The following is a 22,121-nucleotide window of genomic DNA, read 5'->3' as shown; positions in this document are numbered from 1 at the left end:
TAATTGGGAAGTCAAGGTGTTTTTAAATATGTGAAATCCTTGCCATGCGAGCATCGAAATAACACAACTGCCTGGATGACGTCGGCCATGTTTACTGATTGGTATTTGGCCCTGGACAAAAAATTGAAACGACAAAAGAAAAAAATAGCACTCATTGTTGACAACTGCCCCGCTCATCCCCACGTGAAAGGTCTGCATTGTATTAAACTGATTTTTCTTCCACCAAACACTACTTCAAAGACCCAACCAATGGACGAAGGTGTGATGTATAATTTGAAAATCCACTATCGGAATTTGGTGTTAGATTTACAGCTCCATGAGAATTTAGATGTTTAGTTATCTCAAATGTAACAATATCTTAAACTAACCGGATGGCACCATCAACTTTGACATATAGAGTTTACTGTATATATATATATATATGTATATGTATGTGTGTATATATATATATATATGTATATGTATATGTATATGTGTATATGTGTATATATATATATATATATATATATATATATATATATATATATATATATATATAAATAAATAAATAAATATATTTAATTACGGTATAATATTCGCCCCATCCCCCCTACCCCCTTTTATTATTTTTAGTTAGGGGTTAGAGTTAGGGCGAGGGTATGGGGAGGGGGGACCAGGGCAGATATTTTTCCTTGAATGAATGAATGAATGTTTAAGACACCCCAGCACGGAAAATAGCTATCGGGTGTCAAACTATGGTAATGGAAAAAAGTGATGATCAAACATCAATATAGAAAATCAACAGGTAAATAAAAACACAGTGTAAAGGACTGTGTAAAAATACAAATATCACAGATAGATATAATTAAAATTTAGAATAAAATTCAGTATCACGTAAAAATTGTAAAACTAATTCTGGATGGAATCGAAAAGATTCCATCACATTTGTTAATCCAAATATATCTGGGAGTTTGTTAAATGCTTACACTCCACCAAAATGATATTTTTCCTTAATTACAACAGTTCTAATAAATTAATTTAACAGTGGTGTACGCCTCATTCAGTGGCCTGAAAAAATTATCCTAATCATGATTAGATCACATTAATTTTCCCGTGTCATCACTTTGAGTGTATTTATTAATTAATGATACACAATTTGCATCTCGCTCTTTACGATTTAGAGCACCTGCAATATGCAATGAATGAATGAATGTTTAACGACACCCCAGCACAAAAAATACATCGGCTATTGGGTGTCATACTATGGTAATGCAAACAAATAAAGTGATGAAAATTCAAGATTTAAATAAAAACAGCGTAAAGAACTGTGCAAAAATACTGACTTTTAGAAGAAAACGAAGGGATTTGTGATGTATTGGCCATTCTCAAAGAGAATGTTACGCCCCTGCACCAATGAGGTTACAGCATGCAAGTACATTAAATTTAGTGAAAAAGTGGGGTGTTTTTGTAAAGCATACAGTACATAGTTGAATTAAAAATCAAAAAGTGTGCAGTAGCTTATTTCAGGTGAGCAGTGTTCAAAGTGGTTGTTTCTGACATTGAAATGTTCATTTAATAAATTTTCAGACTGATTTGCACTGTTTTTATACAATATTTTTAAAAACAAAATGTTTCCTGCTAATACAGATCTAGCACCCGACTAAATGGGAAGCAATAAGTTTTGAAAAAAATTAAATGTAAATAAACTACGAATGCTTGTGAACTTGCCCCCATCCCCCTCTCCCTCCAAAAAAAAGAGTTGCCATCTTACTGGTCAAGACTACACAATACCTAGGCCTAAAAAAAAACAAGTTTCCAGTTTTCTGATTTACCATAATTTTATGTAATGTTTAAAAATAAATAAAAATATCTATATATATATTTTTTTTTTTTTTAAATAAACAAATCATGATCCCTGATTTTTGGCAATCAGCAAAGTAGATTTGGAAGACCACGGCAGGGTGTGCACTTTACGGTCGCCCGATCGCCCATGGCAAGTCAAAATAGCACCGGGCAAGTCAAAACTGTATCACGTGTCGCCAAGCGGGTGACCGAAAATTTCCGCATATTGTATTATGTATCAAAATGCAAATAACTAACGTTTGTTAGAGATCGGAAAGTTTTTTAATTTATTGTTTTTACTGGTTTCCTATTAATATCTGTGCAACTAAAACCATATGGGATAATAGCGACCATTTCCCCAGTATATCGAACAGTCTAAAACCATTTGGAATGCCTCGGCCGGTTTTGATTATGTATTCGGAAAAACTCGGCCACATAAATGTATTCGTATGTTCTATCGGAACACCTCGGACATGTCCGTCTTTACTTGCCATTTAATTACAATCGGAACAACTCGTCACATTCCGCAACGTTATGTTTACAAGCCTGAGGTTTTCTGAAGTTACATTGTGTTGGAACGTTTTCGTTTCTTACGGAATATACAGTCTACTATACCACGCACCCAATCGTCACTGCCAACGATGTCAACAACAGCTATCATTGCCTGTGCATGTGCGAGTGTTAAATAGGAATGCTGGTCAACTCGCCCGAGTGTTTGGACAACTTGCTCCAAACTTTACTGTCCGTAAATAATTGTGACAAAATTAAAAATCTATGTCTACAACTTTGGCGTAATTTTATTTATTAATATTACAGTGAAACTCCGTGATTACGATCACTTATTAAAGGGTTTTATATTGGGAGATCTTAATATAGGATAAATAATAATCTATTACAATGAACTGTCAAGCCTAATTTAACGTTTGTGAGTTTGTCCCTTATTTTCTTGAAGGTAGACTAAACTCCAGCAAGAGCCTTATGTGTTGGAAAGATGTATACCCGGACCACCAACACATATTGACACTTTAATAAATGAAAAACGCGTAATTTTAGAATTAATAAAAAAACATGATTATTTCTGCTAACTGGGGGCAGCCATTTTGTTTCATTTTTGTGACGCCCGGTTGTATAGTTTGGGGCGAAGTGACGTCAGCTCAGGTCCAACTTCTCTATTATGCACAGTGTAAACAAATGCTCTAATTTACAAGGCGCTTCGCTTTCATCAATCTGACTTGAAAAACAACATAAATGACTTGATAGTATAATAAACTATTTGACTAAATATATTTCAATTTGCATCAATATAACGAAATGGAAATGCACATTATTAGGCCTATTGGTAGGATACGTTCAAGCAAAAACGACCACTCACAATACCCAAGTGATAATTTTCTTTTCTCTGGGACTACGTAATTGGTCAGTTTTGTGATTTTAAATGGGAAAGTCTACTTAATCAAGGGTTTTACAGAATTACTTACAGTAATAAAGCTGGTAAAGTCCATTACGATTTGAGGTTATCACACAATACCCCGTGATCTTAATAAAAGAGGCACTTCTTTTTAATGTGTCTAGACACAAGTGTCTAGGGACCGTCTAAATATACACCTGCCAATCAAGAACCACAGGAACAGGCCACGGAAAGAAAACACCAATTAAGCAAGAAAACACTCCCAACTATTATTTCAGTACGTGGGTTAATTTATATACAAAATATAATAGTTATTTCAACACTTTGACAATGGTGGTTTATTTTGTATTGAAAAATAAACCACATATACACGTTGCTGTGTTACTGGGATAGATATTATTACAGAACATTGCGATGCATGCGCAAAAATCAGGTATGTTTTGTTTCTTCAGTTCGAAGACTAATTCCTGACGTGACACGTTAGGTATTACGTAACCACCAGCTCGCCAGAGGGCGTATTCACTGGGATGATACAAAATGGCTGCGCCCATTATATACATGGCTGTTAACTGTCCGCCATGTAATTTTCACATTGTAAATGTACCATAACCTGCTGTATTTAGTTGGTGTAAAGCCCATTCGACGACAATAATGCGTCCATGTTTTAAAACAACTTTCGTTGGTTTTTTAAATCGAAACCCATGATGTTGGCCGTTTCTTGGGATGCATTGGGGCAGTTCCACGGTAACGGAATTACAAGTTGGAGAGATATTTCAGGCAATAAACTCAGCTAGTCCACATAAGAAAAATTATCATAATGACGTAACTATGTAATACACTAGTACTGCACTAGTACTTGTCATAGGCAGAAGTGAGACTCCCTACTGCAAGGTGTAGTGCATGAGTACTTAATTAAAGTTTGTTAACGGAATTACGTAAAAACGGACACCATTTTTACGGGCACCGCAAAACATCGACAAACTCTGTGAAGTATGATGAAAGAATTTTATAAGTTAAATAATAATTCAGTATACTTGTTTTAAGCATTCAGAATCATACCGCAAAACATCGACAAACTCTGTGAAGTATGATGAAAGAATTTTATAAGTTAAATAATAATTCAGTATACTTGTTTTAAGCATTCAGAATCATACTAATATTTCAAATGATAACTAGTTTCAATATCGGTAAAATGTACACGTATATGAGTGGAGATTTAAACTAGCACTAAACTGTGTACATATTACATAGTAAATGTTTAAAATGTTTGACAGCAATTGAGAAAAATTCTTGAACAGTGACATTGTTAATAACAAAGAATTACACCAGGTCAGAGGAACACAGGCCAATTAAAATTATATAAACTGACCGTCAAACATCTAGATTGTATTACAGTAAGTGAAAGATATTATGCCTATATAATAATAAAATTCCTCATCTATCTAAGGTTATGATAACATACATGACAATTCTTTCCATTTTAAGAATTTTACTCAGATCAGATTTCCTTGTAAAGACAGCATTAACACTATAAAACAGTTGCTTTCTTTTTGTCCATTATTTACATTTAAAAGCATAATGTTGGTAATTAGAATGATACTTTCCATTTTCTGGATATCCTAGCTGTCATTTAAATATAAATTATTAAATACATCTACAGTCAATAAATGCCTTTGGATAAAGTAAAATTAAAGTTTGCTTCAAGTAAATATGTTATGTTACATTTCCACTTTCTGGACCCTATTTAAAGATCTATACAGAGCTTGAAATAGTGGCCTGTAAAAAGTGAAAAGAAGTCTATTTTTAAATCTTGCAAGTGAAATAAACATTCACCTGCTAAAATTAACTAAAAATCGCGTCATTTTTCAAAAAACAGATGTATGTAAGATCATCTCATCTTCTATTTAGCTCAGGCCAAGCTCATAATTCTGTTACATTTTAATTTTATAATGCTCTAAACTACATATTAGAGGTCCTAATTTTCCACACATTGTCCCAAACCCTACATTCACGTTGTGCTGTCTTATTTCCAGCAGGCCATTTTTGTTTCACAGCAGGCCATATTTCTTTTGGCCTGCTATTTAAAAAATAAATAATGGCAGGCCATATTTTGCTTCATATTTCAAACCCCGATATAATTCTAGTAGGTTTCGATTATAACTTGAATTTTGTCATGGATTTGCAGAAGTTTAGTCATCATAACGAAGCTTTTAAGTAATACTGTTTGGTTAAAGTGTATCAGATTTCCTCAATTTCTATATTGTTAATGGATGGCATTTATATTTGCTATGGGTGTTCCGCAAATGCATTTGGAGCCACTACTAGTACTATTACCATATGGATTTTTTAAAAAGATTTTGTATATCTTCCTATTGTTACATCACTTGATGTATTGGTGTATATGGATAAGAGTGTAGCATTTTAGTAATATGTAGGTTTATATTAAAGTGTTTCTTGACACTATATACCAAAGACAGTAACAGAATTACAAACCTATGGTAACGGAATTACACATGTTTACAGCTATATAATTTTACTAATAATGTATGAATTTGAAAGTAAATGTGTCCGATTATGTTCATCAAGGCTCGAATTTGGTAGGCGGCAGGCGGCAATTGCCGCTCAAAGCGCACAAAATGCTTTCCAAAAAACCGTTTCACAAGCAGGTTTTGCTTTCCATCTGGTTTCTAAAATTTGTTTCCGGTATATCCCAGAATTCACGTCTGTCGCGCTTTTACCGCATTTCAAATGAAGAACTTAAAATATTTAAAACATTGCTATATTTGTATTGACATCGTAGACGCGGCCATGTTACATTGGTGCGCACACCAATAATGGCAGAACTATCTACCAACAACATTTTCGAAACTCATTCGGATCACATCGGCCGATTACGGTTTTTCAAATCAGAGTTCAGCGACAGCGAGTAATGCAAACGTCCTGAGCTATTTGGACTGGTTCTCGGACTGGTCATTCGGTTTAACATGTAGCGTAAAAACTAGTCTAGCCAACGTTAGGAAACAACTAATGGTTGAACTTACGCTTATTTATCGATGGAATCAGCCGAGAAGTTCCGAGTGTCGCGACTTTCAAAAACGACTACAATTTTAGAGACTACCATCGACCAAGCTACTTTAGAACTTATTACAATCATGGCCGCGGTGGCCAAAAAAGCTACTGTCAAGAAATGGGCAAGTACACACGCAAACTGGTTAGAATTTGAATGCAACGAAAAAGGTTCTGTGACGATTATTTCATGCAAAATTTGTAAATTGATGAAAAGAATTTGTGGGTTCATATGTGAAAAATATGTCAATAAATTAAACATATCGAATGAATTCACATTTTGGAGATTCTGACTTGCACTAAATCGAACATGCAATTAGATAACATGATAATGAGGATATTTGCACAACCTATTAAATAGAACTTGAAATGTTTTATTTCAATTATTATCTTATGACATACTAAAAAACAGTATGCCGAACACATATAAAATTAGAAAATTTGTTTCTAATTTTCATTATTATTCATACTTACCTAGTGCTAGCACAACAAATATGCTATTCAACATGAGTCATACCTACACACTGCAGAATTCTCTCCCTTGCCGGATATGCGCAATGCTATCCTTGCACGGGATACCTGTAACTTCATTCTCGGTTCAAAGTCCACCCACCGAGGGAAAGCCTCATAGGGGTGGGTGGGAGGTATAGTTTGTTGTGCTAGCACTAGGTAAGTATGAATAATAATGAAAATTAGAAACAAATTTTCTAATAGTCTTATTCAACTTACTGTGCTAGCACAACAAATATGCTATAACGGACGTGCAATGACACCGTTAGAGCACGTGAATTCAACATTAATGGGAGGAGGTAAGAAATAGAGGACTTACCCGTACCCAAAAAGCTCCTTTGAAGTAATGACATGGAGATAGGACGAACCACGACATACGGTAACAAGGAGTCAAAAAACTTTTGGGAATAAAAAGGGGCTTCCCAAAAGAAAAACTCATCCCCATGAAAAGGAGGAAAAACATCTCCCCAGGGAGAGGAAACGGTAGACAACACTACAAAAAAACCCATCCCTCAGAAAAGAGTGGAGTGTTAAACATGTCCGAAGTGTGAAACGATGGCAGTCGGACGGAAAAGAGGTCGACCCCTTTCCGTTGCCCTGCGCACAGACACGACGTGTTGAGCCGCAATGACTGTCTGGATCCTACGCGTACCGTCAGGACCAACCGCCATATCCCGGAAATAGAAACGGTCAAAAGTGTGCCGTCCTTTCCAAACCCCTGCATTCATGACCTTTATAATATCTAAAGAGTCATGAAAATTCAGGGAAGCAGAAATGGCTCGGATCTCATGTGGTTTAACAGAGAAATTCCGTAACACATGATCACCCGCCATCTCATATGCTAGCTTGATGGTAGCTGCTATCCATCGAGACAAAGCATTTTTTGTGACATCACCCGGCCTAATGGTATAAGAAATAAACAATCTCTTTTTACCCTGCCGCCGGTTTTTCGTACGCTGCAAATAATACTTCAATGCTCTCACCGGGCAAAGAAGTCTATCCGAGTTATCAGATGACAGTGTACGAGATAAACTGTGAATGACAGTAGGTGGAAACTCTTCCCCTGGAGACTGGTTTTTAGCAACAAAGATAGGGTCGGTACGTAAAGTGACAGACCCGTCCGAATTGTAATCAACCAAGTCATGCAAAAAAGCATGTATCTCACTGATCCGACGACAAGCTGCCAGTGAAACCAGAAACAGAGTCTTCCACGTCAAGGCACGAAGACTAGCAAACCTCAACGGCTCATAAGGCGCACCCTTAAGAGCATGTAACACCAGAAAGACATTCCATTTCGGAATAATGGAAGGTCGTTCAACCGTGGATTGTAATGATTTAAGTAAATCATGCAACACCAAGTTGGTAGAAAAGTCACGACATCCACACTGTTTAAGAGTAGTGAAAATCGCAGCTCTGTGACTTTTCACTGTCGTGACTTTGGTTTCCTTTCTTGGACCAACGCCAGAAAAGTACTCCGCTAAATCGTTGACAGTAGGCGATAAGGGATCGAAATCCCGTGCGTTCGCCCAACGAACCCACATACGCCAGTGACACTGATAAACCGACTCGGTAGATTTGCGCTTTGCTGAAGAGACGAGATGCGCAATTCTTGTCGAAAAACCTCTGCGTCGCAAGGAAGCCCTGATAACCTCCACGCGTGAAACCGGAAGACCTCCGGCTTCGGATGCCACACCGTCTGACTCAGTCGCTGGCTGAGTAGATCGGACAACACTGGTAATCGGAACGGGACTGCCACTAACAGTGACAGGAGCTGTGGAAACCAGGGCTGCGCCACCCACAGAGGAGCTATCAACGTCACGTGACAAGGTTCCTGGACCACTTTGGTCAACACCTTGCCGAGTAAGACAGGAGGAGGGAAGGCATAAAAATCCAGTCCCGTCCAATCCATACTTAACGCGTCGTACTCCAACGCCAATGTGTCCGGTACCGGGGACACGAACACCGGCAATTGGTTGTTCAACCGTGTGGCAAACATGTCCACCTGTGGACTGCCCCACACCCGAAGAACCGCTGCGACCACCCCTTTGTTCAACATCCACTCCGTCTGAACAGGGGTATGTCGACTGAGGGCATCTGCTAACACATTCACCGATGAAGGAATGTGTTTCGCCCACAGAGTGGTCCCTAGTTGGTCGCAGAATTCCAAAATCGCAAGAGCTTTGCGACCCAAAGTCTCCGATTTGGTTCCACCCCAACGATTGAGATATGCCACTACCGACGTATTGTCGCATCTCAACAGAATTCGACGGTGTCGAAGAAACACACCGGAAATGAAGACAGGCACGATGCACTGCCTCCATCTCCAAACAGTTGATATGAAGCTTCCTCTCGGAGAGATTCCATACCCCTGAAATGTGTTGATCCAACAGATGCGCCCCGTACCCGTCCAGCGACGCATCCGTGAACAGGATCAGATCCGGAGCAGGGGGGTGCAACGGAAACCGATAGGGACATGCACTTGTCCGACAGGCACTCCTGTATCGGATGAGTGAACCATGGGCCCAGAGGCACTATCGTGTCCCAATTGTGACCGTCCCACCGTGGGGGACAAATGCCACTGGAGTGGTCGTTTGAATCGTCTGAACCGCACGATCAATGAGGCCAGAGATTCGAGGTGGCCCAACACCACGTGGAGAGATCGTACCGTAGTACTTTGCTCCCCCATCAAACGTCGCGCCGACGTTTGGAAATTGTGGATACGCGCATCGGTGGGACGAACCGACGCTACCACAAGATCGAAGACCACTCCGAGATATGTGAAAATCTGAGCCGGCGTTAACTCCGATTTCACCCAATTGGGAATAAAACCCAATTGGAGGATCGTGTCCAAAACCAACCCGACATTGGTCTGACACTCCTGTTGCGACGAAGCTGGGATCAACCAATCGTCCAGATAGGTATGCATTCGAACCCCTAACAAATGAACATGACCTACCACCGCTTTTACCACACGTGTAAAAGCATGGGGACTCGTCGCCAAACCGAACGGGAGCACACGAAACTCGTACGCTTTCCCGTCGAACAGGAAGCGCAGAAACTTCCAAAACGCCTTGTGCACCGGGACATGGAGGTATGCGTCTTTCAGATCGATCGACACAGCCCACTCCCCAATTTGAAGCAGGTTCCGGACCGAATGAACCGTTTCCATTTTCATGGAAGGAACATCGACGTAGACGTTCAGTGGCTTCAAATTTAGGATTGGTCTCCATTCCCCATTTTTCTTCCGGGCGAAGAAAAAGATGAGAATAAAATCCCGGAGTGTCCAGACTGACTCTCTGGATGGCCCCTTTGTCGAGAAACTCGGCAATCATACTCTCCACTAAAACGCGCCGATCCGCGGACGGTAACGGCGGCATTCTCGGAGTGGAAGTAAGAGGGGGGCTCGAAGAAAAGGGTATTTTGTAACCGTGTCGAACGACCGACAGAACCCAGGGGTCGAGACCAGGCAGCTTGCACCAATTTCGAAGGAAATGGCGGAGCCTGCCCCCCACGGGTATGGTTGCTAACGGTACCTCCGAAAGCAACTGCCAATCGTTCACGTACCCTCACCCCAACCGCTTACCACCCGTAGGCGCAACGCCTTTGGTGGACTGAGAACGGAACGCAGTACGATGTTTGCGTCCTCGCTTAGCGGAAGATGGGTTGTTGCCTGGTTGCCTCCTAGTGTCAGGAACCCTAGGGATCTGATCCGACTGTAAAAAAAGCAGCCTTTTTTACAGGAGGAGGCTTGAACCCCGAAAACGTGGACCGACGTTTACCAGAGGTTGAGGGTCGAGTGTTCGGGACTGGTCGCGACAAATCCTTGTCTAGGACAATATTAAAATCGGGACCGAAAAGTAAATTTTCCCGTACGAACGTGTACAAAAAAACGTCTTCGCAACGTTTGACGCACTCAAAACCCGCCAGGTAATGGTCACGCCGTAACAAAAGACTGTTCGCAAACAATCGGCCAGATAACTGAGCGATATGCTTAGAGGCTTTTGACGCAGCCTCCAAACAGCCTTTCGCCATCGCGGGAAGGCTCTCGACAGCCTTATCCAAGCCAAATAGGAACGTACCTAAATGGTTATTAACCTGGAACATCGACTTAGCCAGCCGTTCGAACGATTCCAGATCCGCGATTGGCAATGACACATGCGGCGATGGGGAACAAGCGGCTCGGACACTAGCGGGAACGACCGCCGGATGTTCGAGATTGGGCAATATAAAATGCCATGTTCGAGAAAATCCGCCCCCAACGTCTCATAGGAGTCGGCACGAAAAATGCGCGCTCCCGTTAGGATTTTCCCCGTAGGCAGTGCCGTTGGGTACTCATCAACACCCACTCCCAGGATACGATCACTGCCAGTGATCAACACATCAATGTCACAAAGTGAACTGTGCACCTCCTGTGCAAGTGGTAAACCCGACTCCTCACGAGGAGTGACCAAATTCAAAGAACGGTTCCCGAAGGAGACACCCTTGAATGTAGGCTGGGGCCTCAACCTGAGGTATAGCGTCCCCGCATACCTGTCGGACCTGGTCCCTGACAAAAGCCAGAACCGCCGGATAATCGCACTCCTCCTCTACCTCCGAACCGAAGTGAGAGAGAGCTGGGTCAGCGACAGAATCCGGTCCAACCGACGCTTCCTCTGAAGCCAGGTCACTGTCCACTGGATCCCGAAGATCGATATGGACTCCTCCCCCTAATCGAGACGCCCCTGGGGCAGCGTCTCCCGAGACGGAAACAATAGGAACCGAACGACAATCCCTAACTGCATCGTCAAACTGCTGTCGAGACGCAGTTCTGCTGGTTTTGGCGGAAAACCAGGGGGGGGGGGGGGGGGGGGGGGAATGGGAGCCGCACCCGTCGGTCCCGTCTGCGAAAGCAATGATCCCAACTGAGGCGAAGCGTTCAAAAATTCCACAAAACTCCGAAACAACGTTTCCTGAAAACCTAACGGTCGTTCCTGCACCAAGTGCGGAACGGTCGGAGTTTGCGGCCACAGAGTACCCCAACCGAGGGGTATCTGCGCGAACCTCGTCCTCTATCGAGTAAAGTCGAAGAGGTAGGGACCAAAGACGGTGCAAAACTGTGAGGAGATGTCCGTTGCTACCGAAGTCACCGGACCCTTGGGGTAAACATATGCAAACGGAGGACCCAAACGGGATGAGTCCTCCACCCAACGGTAAACATCGGTCGGGATGCCATCAGAGACGGATCCCGGCATCGGAACAACTGGCTCAGTTCGAAGCAAACTGGCAGAACTCTCCTCGGGCCTTGAGAATGCTGAGGTGCCGAAGCGACTGTCAGCAATCGAAGGCAAAGTCGGGGCCACCTGCTCTGCGGACGAAGCAGTGGACCTATGCACAACGGAGTGCATGTGCTCGGTAACCGATGAAGTCGTCAAAACCGGTGCCGCGACGACTCCACCCTGCCCCCCTTCTGTTTGTAAAGGTAACCGTAAACGACGATGGCGACGCCCGCGACGAAGCCACACAAACAGAGGAAGGCGCCGTCACTAACGAAGACGGCTCACGTACCACGGTCACAATAGGAGCCCGGGGGGGGGCGCTCCCGAAGTATCTGTAACTGTACTCGTAACACGGACCGAAGAAGAAACACCCTTGTGTTTCCCCCCTTTCCGGACACTTTTCGAAGTGTCTACAGACTTATGGGACCTACCCACTAAGTCCGACTTGCCGACTACTGCCGAAGCAGACGACAAGATTTTGCTGGTACCCGAAACCTGAGTCTGCGAACCGAACCGACCCCACTGGTCAGGAGACCACGTGGCGCAGATCTCACACTGACGGTCTTGAGAACAAGACCGACAGTCCGGACACAACACGTGTGTGTCTTTACGTCGTAAAAGAAATGGACAACCATCTCGCGCACAAACTTTCCGTGCGCTAGCTGTCAACGAACTCGCGTCGGACATGGTAAATTCAACACAGAATTCCCAACTACCAACCGTATGTCAAGTTCAACCAAAAAAACAAACACAAAATTACAAGTAAAGAAAACTTTTTGCCAAAGCTTAACAGGTGTTAACAGGTGGACTGCAGAATTGAGAATGAAGTTACAGGTAGCCCGTGCAAGGATAGCATTGCGCATATCCGGCAAGGGAGAGAATTCTGCAGTGTGTAGGTATGACTCAGGTTGAATAGCATATTTGTTGTGCTAGCACAGTAAGTTGAATAAGACTATACAACATGAATTCATCATTTTGGTGACTTTGAGTTGCAATAATTATTATATTAAAAATGTTAAATTTTGCAACGGCCCATTACATAGAACATATAACTAGATTAGTTTCAATTAGTATTTATTATTTATTCAGAAAAGATGTCAAAAACATAAATACTTTGGCTCATTATCTTATGTCTTGTATTTTTCAGAAGTGATCAGCTGAAGCGTCGACTGAAACAAGATTACCCACAGCTAATTTTTCATTCACCAAGTCGACAGAATATGTGTGATATTGTCTATGTAGACTCACTTTCAGCAGATACCATGGTATCACGGATGAATGAAAGTGAGTTTGAATCAGATTTCTCACCCAGTGACACAGATTCTCAGACCAGTGCTAGTAGCCCACTTAAGTCAATTCATCACTATCATGACTCGCAACAATCTCTACGGACTCTTTTTGAATCTGGTGTTGTTATAAATGCAGCCATCAAGGCCCAGCAGTCTATGGAATGTAGATGGCCTCCTACATCTGACGACTTGAATGTTCGGTCATGTGAGACTGTAATTCCTGTTGAATTGTACAATATGCTTGCATGGATAGTTGGGGCCTCAGATGAATGCACTATTGTAGATAGGGTTACTGTGCCACAAAAAACTCACTTGTTACTTCTTTCAATATGTCAAGATATTGTGTATATGTCTTCCAATGGTAGAAACCAAACTCCCAAATCACTAGCTTTAGGACTTGCTGTTCGTCATCTGACTGGGTCAGGCCAAGTAATGCAGCTGCTCAACAAATTTGGTCACTGTGCTTCTCCTGATGTAGTCCGTGGATTAGAGACCAGTCTCGCAGAGCTTCAGCTTCTTTCAGTTGATGCTATACCACAAGGCTTTCAGAAAGGTAAACTGACAATATTTGTTTGGGATAACATTGATTTTGCTGAAGAGGCCATAACCGGAGCTGGAACAACTCATCATACAAATGGTATCATGATCCAAAACAACACAGATGATGTGCCTAATGCAACCAAGGAGATTACAGGTACTCGAATCAAAAAGGGTCAGCGGACTCTCAAACCAGCTCTATCAGAAATAGAACCTTACCATCAAAAGAAGAAATGCGGCCCCCAGAACATTTCTGACACTGATTTACCTATAGATATCTATAAAGATAAAGTGAAACAAGCTGTCATGACTGATCTTGCCTATGTTGTAATAAAAGTAACACAGAATGAAGGTTGTACAATTCCTGGATGGCGCGGCTTTAATATGAACTGTAAATCTTCTGTTCCGGCAAAATCGTCCATATATTACATGCCTGTAATTGAAGCTTCCCCAACTGAGATGAGCACTGTGAACAAAATACTTCAAAAAAGCCTAGAAGTAGCCGACAACATGGAGTTGAATAATGTGGTTTTGGTCTTTGATCAAGCTATATATGCGAAAGCACAGCAGATACGTTGGAGCAATGACTTGTACATGAGCAGAATTGTGGTACGTTTAGGCGAGTTTCATACGTGCATGTCATACCTTGGTGTTCTTGGCAAACGATTCAAAGAAGCTGGTCTTCAAGATATCTTGATTGAAGCAGAAGTTGTAGCACAAGGTTCCATTAATGGTGTCATTACTGGTCACCATTACAACCGCAGTATCAAGGCACACAAGTTGATGTACGAAGCACTGGAAAGGCTACGTCTCAAGGCTTTCTTTGACTCAATATCAGAAGAACAGGTTGCAGAGCACTTCCTTCCCTTTACTGAAGAGATGGTGGATGCATACTATGCTAAGAAGATGGATGAGGCTATCAAATCAAGTCAATTCTCAAAATTGATGGATTCCTACTCGTCGTTCATTTTGACACAAAGCCGGGAAAGTGACTCTTTCCAGTTCTGGAGTTCCTATATTAACATGGTGCAATTGCTGTTAACCTTCATTAGAGCAACAAGGGAGTCGAATTGGACTTTGCATCTTGCTTCGGTCAGATTGATGATGCCATGGTTTTTTGCTTATGGCCGAATGAACTATTCTCGGTACTTGCCTGCATACTGGTTAGAGATGATGAACCTTCCTTCTACACACTATGACTGTTATCTAGAGATGTCTGAACAAGGTAATTGGACTGTACGTCGTCAGGACAGATATCCATTTTCATCAATTGCATGTGACCAAGCTATTGAGCAAACTGTGAACAGAGACTCCAAAACAAAAGGAGGCGTCACTGGATTTACATTGAACAGTGGAGCTGTGCAACGTTGGATCCTGGCCCAACCACAACGGTCAGCTATTACACGACAGTGTGAGATGATGGCTGGTGTTTCTCCAGAAACAAGGCCTTGTAAAGATAATGATGCTACTAGAATCAAGAAGGATGAAAAAGCAATAACTTTAATCATGGATACAATCAACAGCATGATCAATCCATTTGACAACCAGTATGATGAACTAGTGTGTCTGAGCTCAGGTGTTATAGCTGACAGAAGTGTGAGTCTTGACTTGAAGAATGCCTATGCTAAAGGTGCCAACTATATGAAAGAGATTAATTTCTGAGAAAGGTGTTGATATGTTTGCCCCCATTAAAAACTTGAAGTTGAAGACTTTTGGAGACCAAAAGAGACAGAAACAGAATACCAAAGCAGAGAAGGTGGCAGTCTTAAAGAATGATAGAGCACTGTTTGCTAGATTGCTAGTCATAGCACAGACCAGGAAGATTGACCTTAGAGAAATTCTGACATATTCCCTTGGATCTATATCTCTGCCATTGGCAAGCATGGATGGCTCTTTAGCTAAAACTTCAAAATCAGCTCTATTAGATCTTGTGGAAAAGAAAGCAGAAGATTGTCTTGTAACATTGGTGCCTTCCAACTCGGCCATTATATTAGATGCCATGGCTGTCCTACAATCTCTTCAGCACATTCCAGAGACATTTGGAGAACTTGCTGACAAGATCTTGGATCTCGTGATTAGCATTGCTTCAAGGTACAAGTGTAGACGTGTGGACTTTGTTGCCGATCAATATCCGGACATATGCATAAAGAATGCTGAACGAGCACGGCGCACAGCAACTTCTAGTGGTACCCAGATTACTCACATTTACAGCAAGGCCCAGAAGACGCCACACCAATGGAAAAAATTTATGTCTGCTGGTGAAAATAAGGAAGCACTTATTACCTTTCTTTTTTCTTGTTGGAAAGAAGGAAACTACAGCAAGATGCAAGACATTGCCATCTATGTCACCGTAGCAGATGAATGCCACTTGATTGACGTTAAGGATGGGAGTGCAACAGTGAGACATGTTGGTGATCTTGACTGTGATCATGAGGCAGACATAAGATTACTGCTCCATACACTACATGCATCTATCAGTCACAATACTGTTGTCATAAAAAGTCCAGATACAGATGTTGCTGTAATTGCACTCAGTTTGAAGAGTAGAATAAAAGCCAATCTCTTCTTTCTGACAGGTGTCAAGAACCGAACACGGATCATCAATTTGCAGAAGATTTCAGCAACATTATCACCCAGAATATGCCAGTCGCTTATTGGAATGCACGTCTTTACAGGTTGTGATTCCACAAGTGCTTTTTATGGAAAAGGAAAGAAGAAAGCTTTTGAATTGACTATTGCATCAAGTGACTTTATTGAAGCATTCTCAACATTAGGTGAGCAGTTTGATTTGAGTGAATCAGTCTTCACAGTACTTGAGCAATTTGTCTGTAAATTGTACGGACAATCGAAATCTACCAGCGTAAATGAAGCTAGATATCAAATCTTTTGTATGGCGAAATCATCAGAAATGAGTTTGCCGCCAACTCAAGATGCTTTGCGACAACACTGCAAAAGATCCAACTATCAGGCAGCCATTCACAGAAGAGCACTACTGCAGTTCATTTCCCCTCCATCACCCACTAACCATGGCTGGAATGTGAAAAATGATGAACTGCTTATTTACTGGATGTCAAAAGACCCAGCTCCAGAGGCTGTTCTTTTGAATGTACACTGTAGATGCAAAGCAGGTACATGCTCTACTGCCAAATGTTCATGCCATTCAATCAAACTAGCTTGTACAGATTTTTGTAAATGCTCCAAAAGCTGCTTAAACAAGAAAGATGATGACAAAGAAATTAATCGACACAGTGATGATGATGATGATGACGATGATGCTGATTATGATGATGAAGTGTGAAAATGGCAGGGTTTCTTGCAGAAATTTTGTTTAGGGTAGGCTCTATTTTGTTTTGTTTATCATATGTGACATTGGTGAGAGATACTGGATATTTAATGATACTTTGATGATTAAGACTGTTTCATTGATATATGTCACTGACACTGAGTCATACAGGAAAATGTAAAAAAATGTTTAACATTATAAAAAAACTATTAATCTGAAATTTGAGGGTACACAATTTTACTTGTTTTACCCATTATTTTTACCCTCTGGAAAAATACCTGGGAAAAGATGATGACAATGAAGTGTTATCAACACAATGATGATTAATTACGATAATGACTGATTATATATTGCACTATTATGAGTATGTTTATTAGAATGTTCTAATCAGGGTTTCCTGCAGAAATAGTTTTTAGAGTAGGCACTTTGTAATTCTTTGAGATCGCTATGCAATTCTAAAAGTAATACTATACAAAATAAGTAATTGCTAATCAATGGATAATTTTTGCTAATCATTTCTAAAACAAAATGTTCCAGTATATACATGTATAAGGATATCATGTTATGATAAAAGTGTTGCTAATGACAGTTGTGATCATGATGTCTAAAATGAAAGTTGTTTTTTTGTTTTTTTGTATATTACATATTATCTTGAAGAGATTGGTGCTATTTTTAGAATTTGACATGCTTCTATTTGGATAATTATTAAAATAATACAAAATATATGACAAAATATGAAGTACATTGTGAAAAGGAACAATATAAATATATATGTAAAATTTGCAATTGTATATGTTTAGTTATGCCAATGGATACGAGCAAATTGTTTTATTTCTAAAAATAGCACTATATTTACATTATCATGATTTACGCAGGATTTACTAAACATCTTGCAATTTTTTCAAGTTTTTTATTAAGATTATACATATTGATGATGAAATATACACAATTTGTTTGAAAACATTTGCATTTTCAAAACAAAAAGTAAATAACATTTTACTGTTTGGAAAATTATGACTGAATTTTTGTTTTGTTTTTAATCGTAAACATGCGTTAACATGCTTCAAATTGGTTGTGTGCTTAAATGAAGTTACTAAATAGTAACATGGTTCTCTGACAAACACAAATATATCAATTTATTTAATATGAGATGATTATTAACAAAGTTATGAGTGTTCAAAGATGACACATATCTGCATAAAAATACCTAAACATTTACCCCGACAGGGTACCTTTAAAGTCAAATTTTATAAAGTTGTGCAAGTTTGTTTGCTGGAAACAAGTGAATTCCATTAGGTAAGACATGTATATACATGAAAACATAATTGTTTTTTTAGTCCATCTGATAGTGGAACGAAATCCTATTTCTATGCACATAATTCAGCTCAGCCGACGGCCTAAGGGTAATAAACATATAAACCAGGTACATAATTTGTTTGGACTCTTTATTTTGTATAGATTTAATAAAATAAGTGTAAAATAACAGCAATACCTGTGCTCTAGAACTGCTTCTCAAATTCAAACATTTGCCTCCCAATTAAAATTTGAAAAGCAAAGATTGCCTCCCAATCAAAAAAATTAATTTCGAGCCTTGTTCATTAACATATACTCAGAGAATATGAGTTGATTCCTTGATTACATATATATGAATAATACAATCTATCTTTTTGTTTGTTTTCGGTAACAGAATTGCAAACTGATGTTTTCTAATTTCCCCTAAATCTAATTTTTTTTTTTTTTCATTAAAATGGATTATGAAATGTAGTACTTTGTTAGTGGTAAAACAAAAACACTAATAAAAAGAATATTCCCTTCAATTACATGGCTGCTGTACATAAATTCATAGTGTGTATTACGGAAGTGTCATATTTTTAGTGTGACAATATCCTCATAAAATAGCTAAAGTCAAACACATCCATTTATTTTACAATATTTTACTTATCAGATTTGGATTCTCCATACATTTTTACATTAAAAACAATCTTAATATATAAGGAATAACATGGTTTGATTTTTTCACTCCATGTCCACTTTAGCGTAGAATTGCCCATTGCTGTTACTGTTGCAGTTAAACACTGCGCAGTTAACCATCATATAATTACGTCAGCTGACCGGTGCCTCGCAGCGAGCCGGGCGTTAGAGTATAATGCGGTATTTGACGCTAACTTAATCCATTACACACTACATGTCTTTTGATGTCCGGTCTCCTTTAACCATTAACATAAAATACACATTAATTTGAATAAATAAAAGTAGCATACAGTGTACTACCATTTTAAAGTCTAACATAGCTCAATGTTTTGAAAATGAAACTAAAAATTCCCAGTTAAATTTTTTAAAATAAAATCCTGTCAATATACTGAAAAAGGAAAGCTACTTTCAGTTTCCAGGGATCACCCTGCCCATAGCTAAATTAGCCAATTATTAATCTTTAAACAAAATGGCTACAATTTTTTTTATTTGGCTGAATTTTTTTGTTTAAATTAGCCACTTTTTAATAATTTTCAAGGAAATACTCTTACATGTTTAAAAATTTACTAAAAGAAAATGATTTCCATTGTGAGACCGACCGGCCTCGGTGGCGTCGTGGTTAGCCATCGGTCTACAGGCTGGTAGGTACTGGGTTCGGATCCCAGTCGAGGCATGGGTTTTTTAATCCAGATACCGACTCCAAACCCCGAGTGAGTGCTCCGCAAGGCTCAATGGGTTGGTGTAAACCACTTGCACAGACCAGTGATCCATAACTGGTTCAACAAAGGCCATGGTTTGTGCTATCCTGCCTGTGGGAAGCGCAAATAAAAGATCCCTTGCTGCCTGTCATAAAAGAGTAGCCTATGTGGCGACAGCGGGTTTCCTCTCAAAATCTGTGTTGTCCTTAACCATATGTCTGACGCCATATAACCGTAAATAAAATGTGTTGGATGCTTCGTTAAATAAAACATTTCTTTCTTTTCCATTGTGAGACCAGTTTCTAATTTTACCCAATGTGTAAGTCATGTTCAGGTCATGTGATTTGTTCACATCTCGCATAACGGAATGACCGACAATCATAACAAATTTTATTTTACATCTGTAATTTTGATTTTTAATTATGTAACCAAATAAAATTCTTTAGCTAAAACAGTTCCACCTAATCCTCCTTCCTTTGGGTCGTTTAATTTCTATTAATTACGAAACATGAACATTATGCAGATATTCCTAAATAAAAGGTAACCCTAACTGTGCTCTACACTGCGACCAAAATGTTGGCATGGTGACTGATAGCCCGAGTACTCTGACTGTAAGAGAGCTAGACGGACATTTGGACATAAACACGCTCTCATTACAGTCAGAGACCAGCCTATGTCTTTTTTTGGCAATTCCTGACTACCAAACGGTAGGCAATGAGTCCCGCTCTAATACCACAACAATCCTATGTTTGACGTCAAATACCTTTACATCAATCATTTTCGAGTTAAGTGATACAAAAAAATCCACATATTAATCACTAATACACTTACTACAGAAAGAAACCCGACAGCACCCACATTTAGCTACGCTTCGTGACACTCCGTCGCAACAATTGCACAGCTCGGCGATCTATTTCGAGACGTAGACCACGTGATCGCGCACTGGGCGATTCCGCCTTGTGCAGCAGTTACAGGGGCCGTCTCATATCAAGCGAATTTACAACATGGAAGAGTTGGCTAATGCCGTTTTGGATGAATTTGGATTTCATTACGTCATTAAACCAAAACAATTACACATTATTGATTCCATTTTGAATTTGAAGGATACATTTGGGGTGTTATCGACAGGATACGGCAAAAGTATGTGCTACGTACTGCCTCCTCTTATGAGATGACCCCTGTAACGGCTGCACAAGGCGGAATCGCCCAGTCTCGAAATAGATCGCCGAGCTTTGCAATTGTTGCGACGGAGTGTCACGAAGCGTAGCTGAATGTGGGTGCTGTCGGGTTTCTTTCTGTAGTAAGTGTATTAGTGATTAATATGTGGATTTTTTTGTATCACTTAACTCGAAAATGATTGATGTAAAGGTATTTGACGTCAAACATAGGATTGTTGTGGTATTAGAGCGGGACTCGTTGCCTACCGTTTGGTAGTCAGGAATTGCCAAAAAAAGACATAGGCTGGTCTCTGACTGTAATGAGAGCGTGTTTATGTCCAAATGTCCGTCTAGCTCTCTTACAGTCAGAGTACTCGGGCTAGGTGACTGAATGAATTTATTATGTCGCCATCATCAGGCGACGGATTCCAAAAACGTCTAAGCATTAAATTATATGGCATGTGCATTCAGAGTACTAACAGCGAAAAGCAATGCAATTTGTTGACATCATAGTGCAGTCGAAACACTTCTTTATTTACTAAATTGTCCAATTGATCATTGTGAATTCCGTATTAAATTTGTGTAGGCTACTGTGTTACATTATATTTTTCTATTTATTTTATTAACTTTTATTTTATCGAGTTATGGAATGACAATAAAATGTTCTGTTTATTCTAACTATTCTACTTTATGACTATAATAAAACTGTCTAAACTAAATTTCCTTTATTAATATGAAATGTGCAACAAAACCCAAAATGGCGTCATTTCAACAAGTAAGTAGGACATGGCCTACTGACAAAATGTCTAATGGTCCGATTTTAGCGTTTTTAAAACACTCAAAAATCCACTTGCCTTTGCGATAAAGAAATATTGGATTTAACGTTCATTATTATGTAGAATAGTTTTATATGATATGCGATTAAACATATATACCCAGTATAATACCTGTTTTGTTAAAATGGCTCCTTCGTTCTTAGTCGTTGCTTTGTGACGAACTGGGGAAATAGGAACGTCCGGGGGGTATATATAACATAAATGACGTCACGTTATAAATATAGCAATGATCAAATAGCGCTAGACTTTGTTCCCAATAAGTTCAAAATTTAGCATAAGGAAACTCACAA

At 39.9% G+C, this 22,121-nt stretch overlaps 2 protein-coding genes across 2 annotated transcripts in view; one reads left to right on the top strand and one right to left on the bottom strand.

The window, feature by feature from the left end:
* Window positions 1-22,092, bottom strand: part of LOC121375876 (polyubiquitin) — a 27,883-nt gene extending 5,791 nt beyond the window's left edge. The window contains exon 1 of the mRNA XM_041503555.1: window positions 21,943-22,092. The gene's annotated coding sequence lies outside the window, so the exon portion shown is untranslated. The remainder of the gene's footprint in view (window positions 1-21,942) is intronic.
* On the top strand, window positions 12,889-19,716 carry LOC121375875. The gene is made up of 2 exons (XM_041503554.1): window positions 12,889-12,894; window positions 13,208-19,716. Exon 2 carries the CDS (start codon window positions 13,281-13,283, stop codon window positions 15,546-15,548), a length of 2,268 nt encoding a protein of 755 aa, XP_041359488.1. The 5' UTR covers window positions 12,889-12,894; window positions 13,208-13,280; the 3' UTR covers window positions 15,549-19,716.
* Window positions 22,093-22,121: the final 29 nt, after the last annotated feature.

Source organism: Gigantopelta aegis, chromosome 6 (genome assembly GCF_016097555.1).
Source record: "Gigantopelta aegis isolate Gae_Host chromosome 6, Gae_host_genome, whole genome shotgun sequence".
NCBI lineage: Eukaryota > Metazoa > Mollusca > Gastropoda > Neomphalida > Peltospiridae > Gigantopelta > Gigantopelta aegis.
Note: the sequence above shows the minus strand (reverse complement) of the source record. Positions and strands in the feature narration are given on the sequence as shown.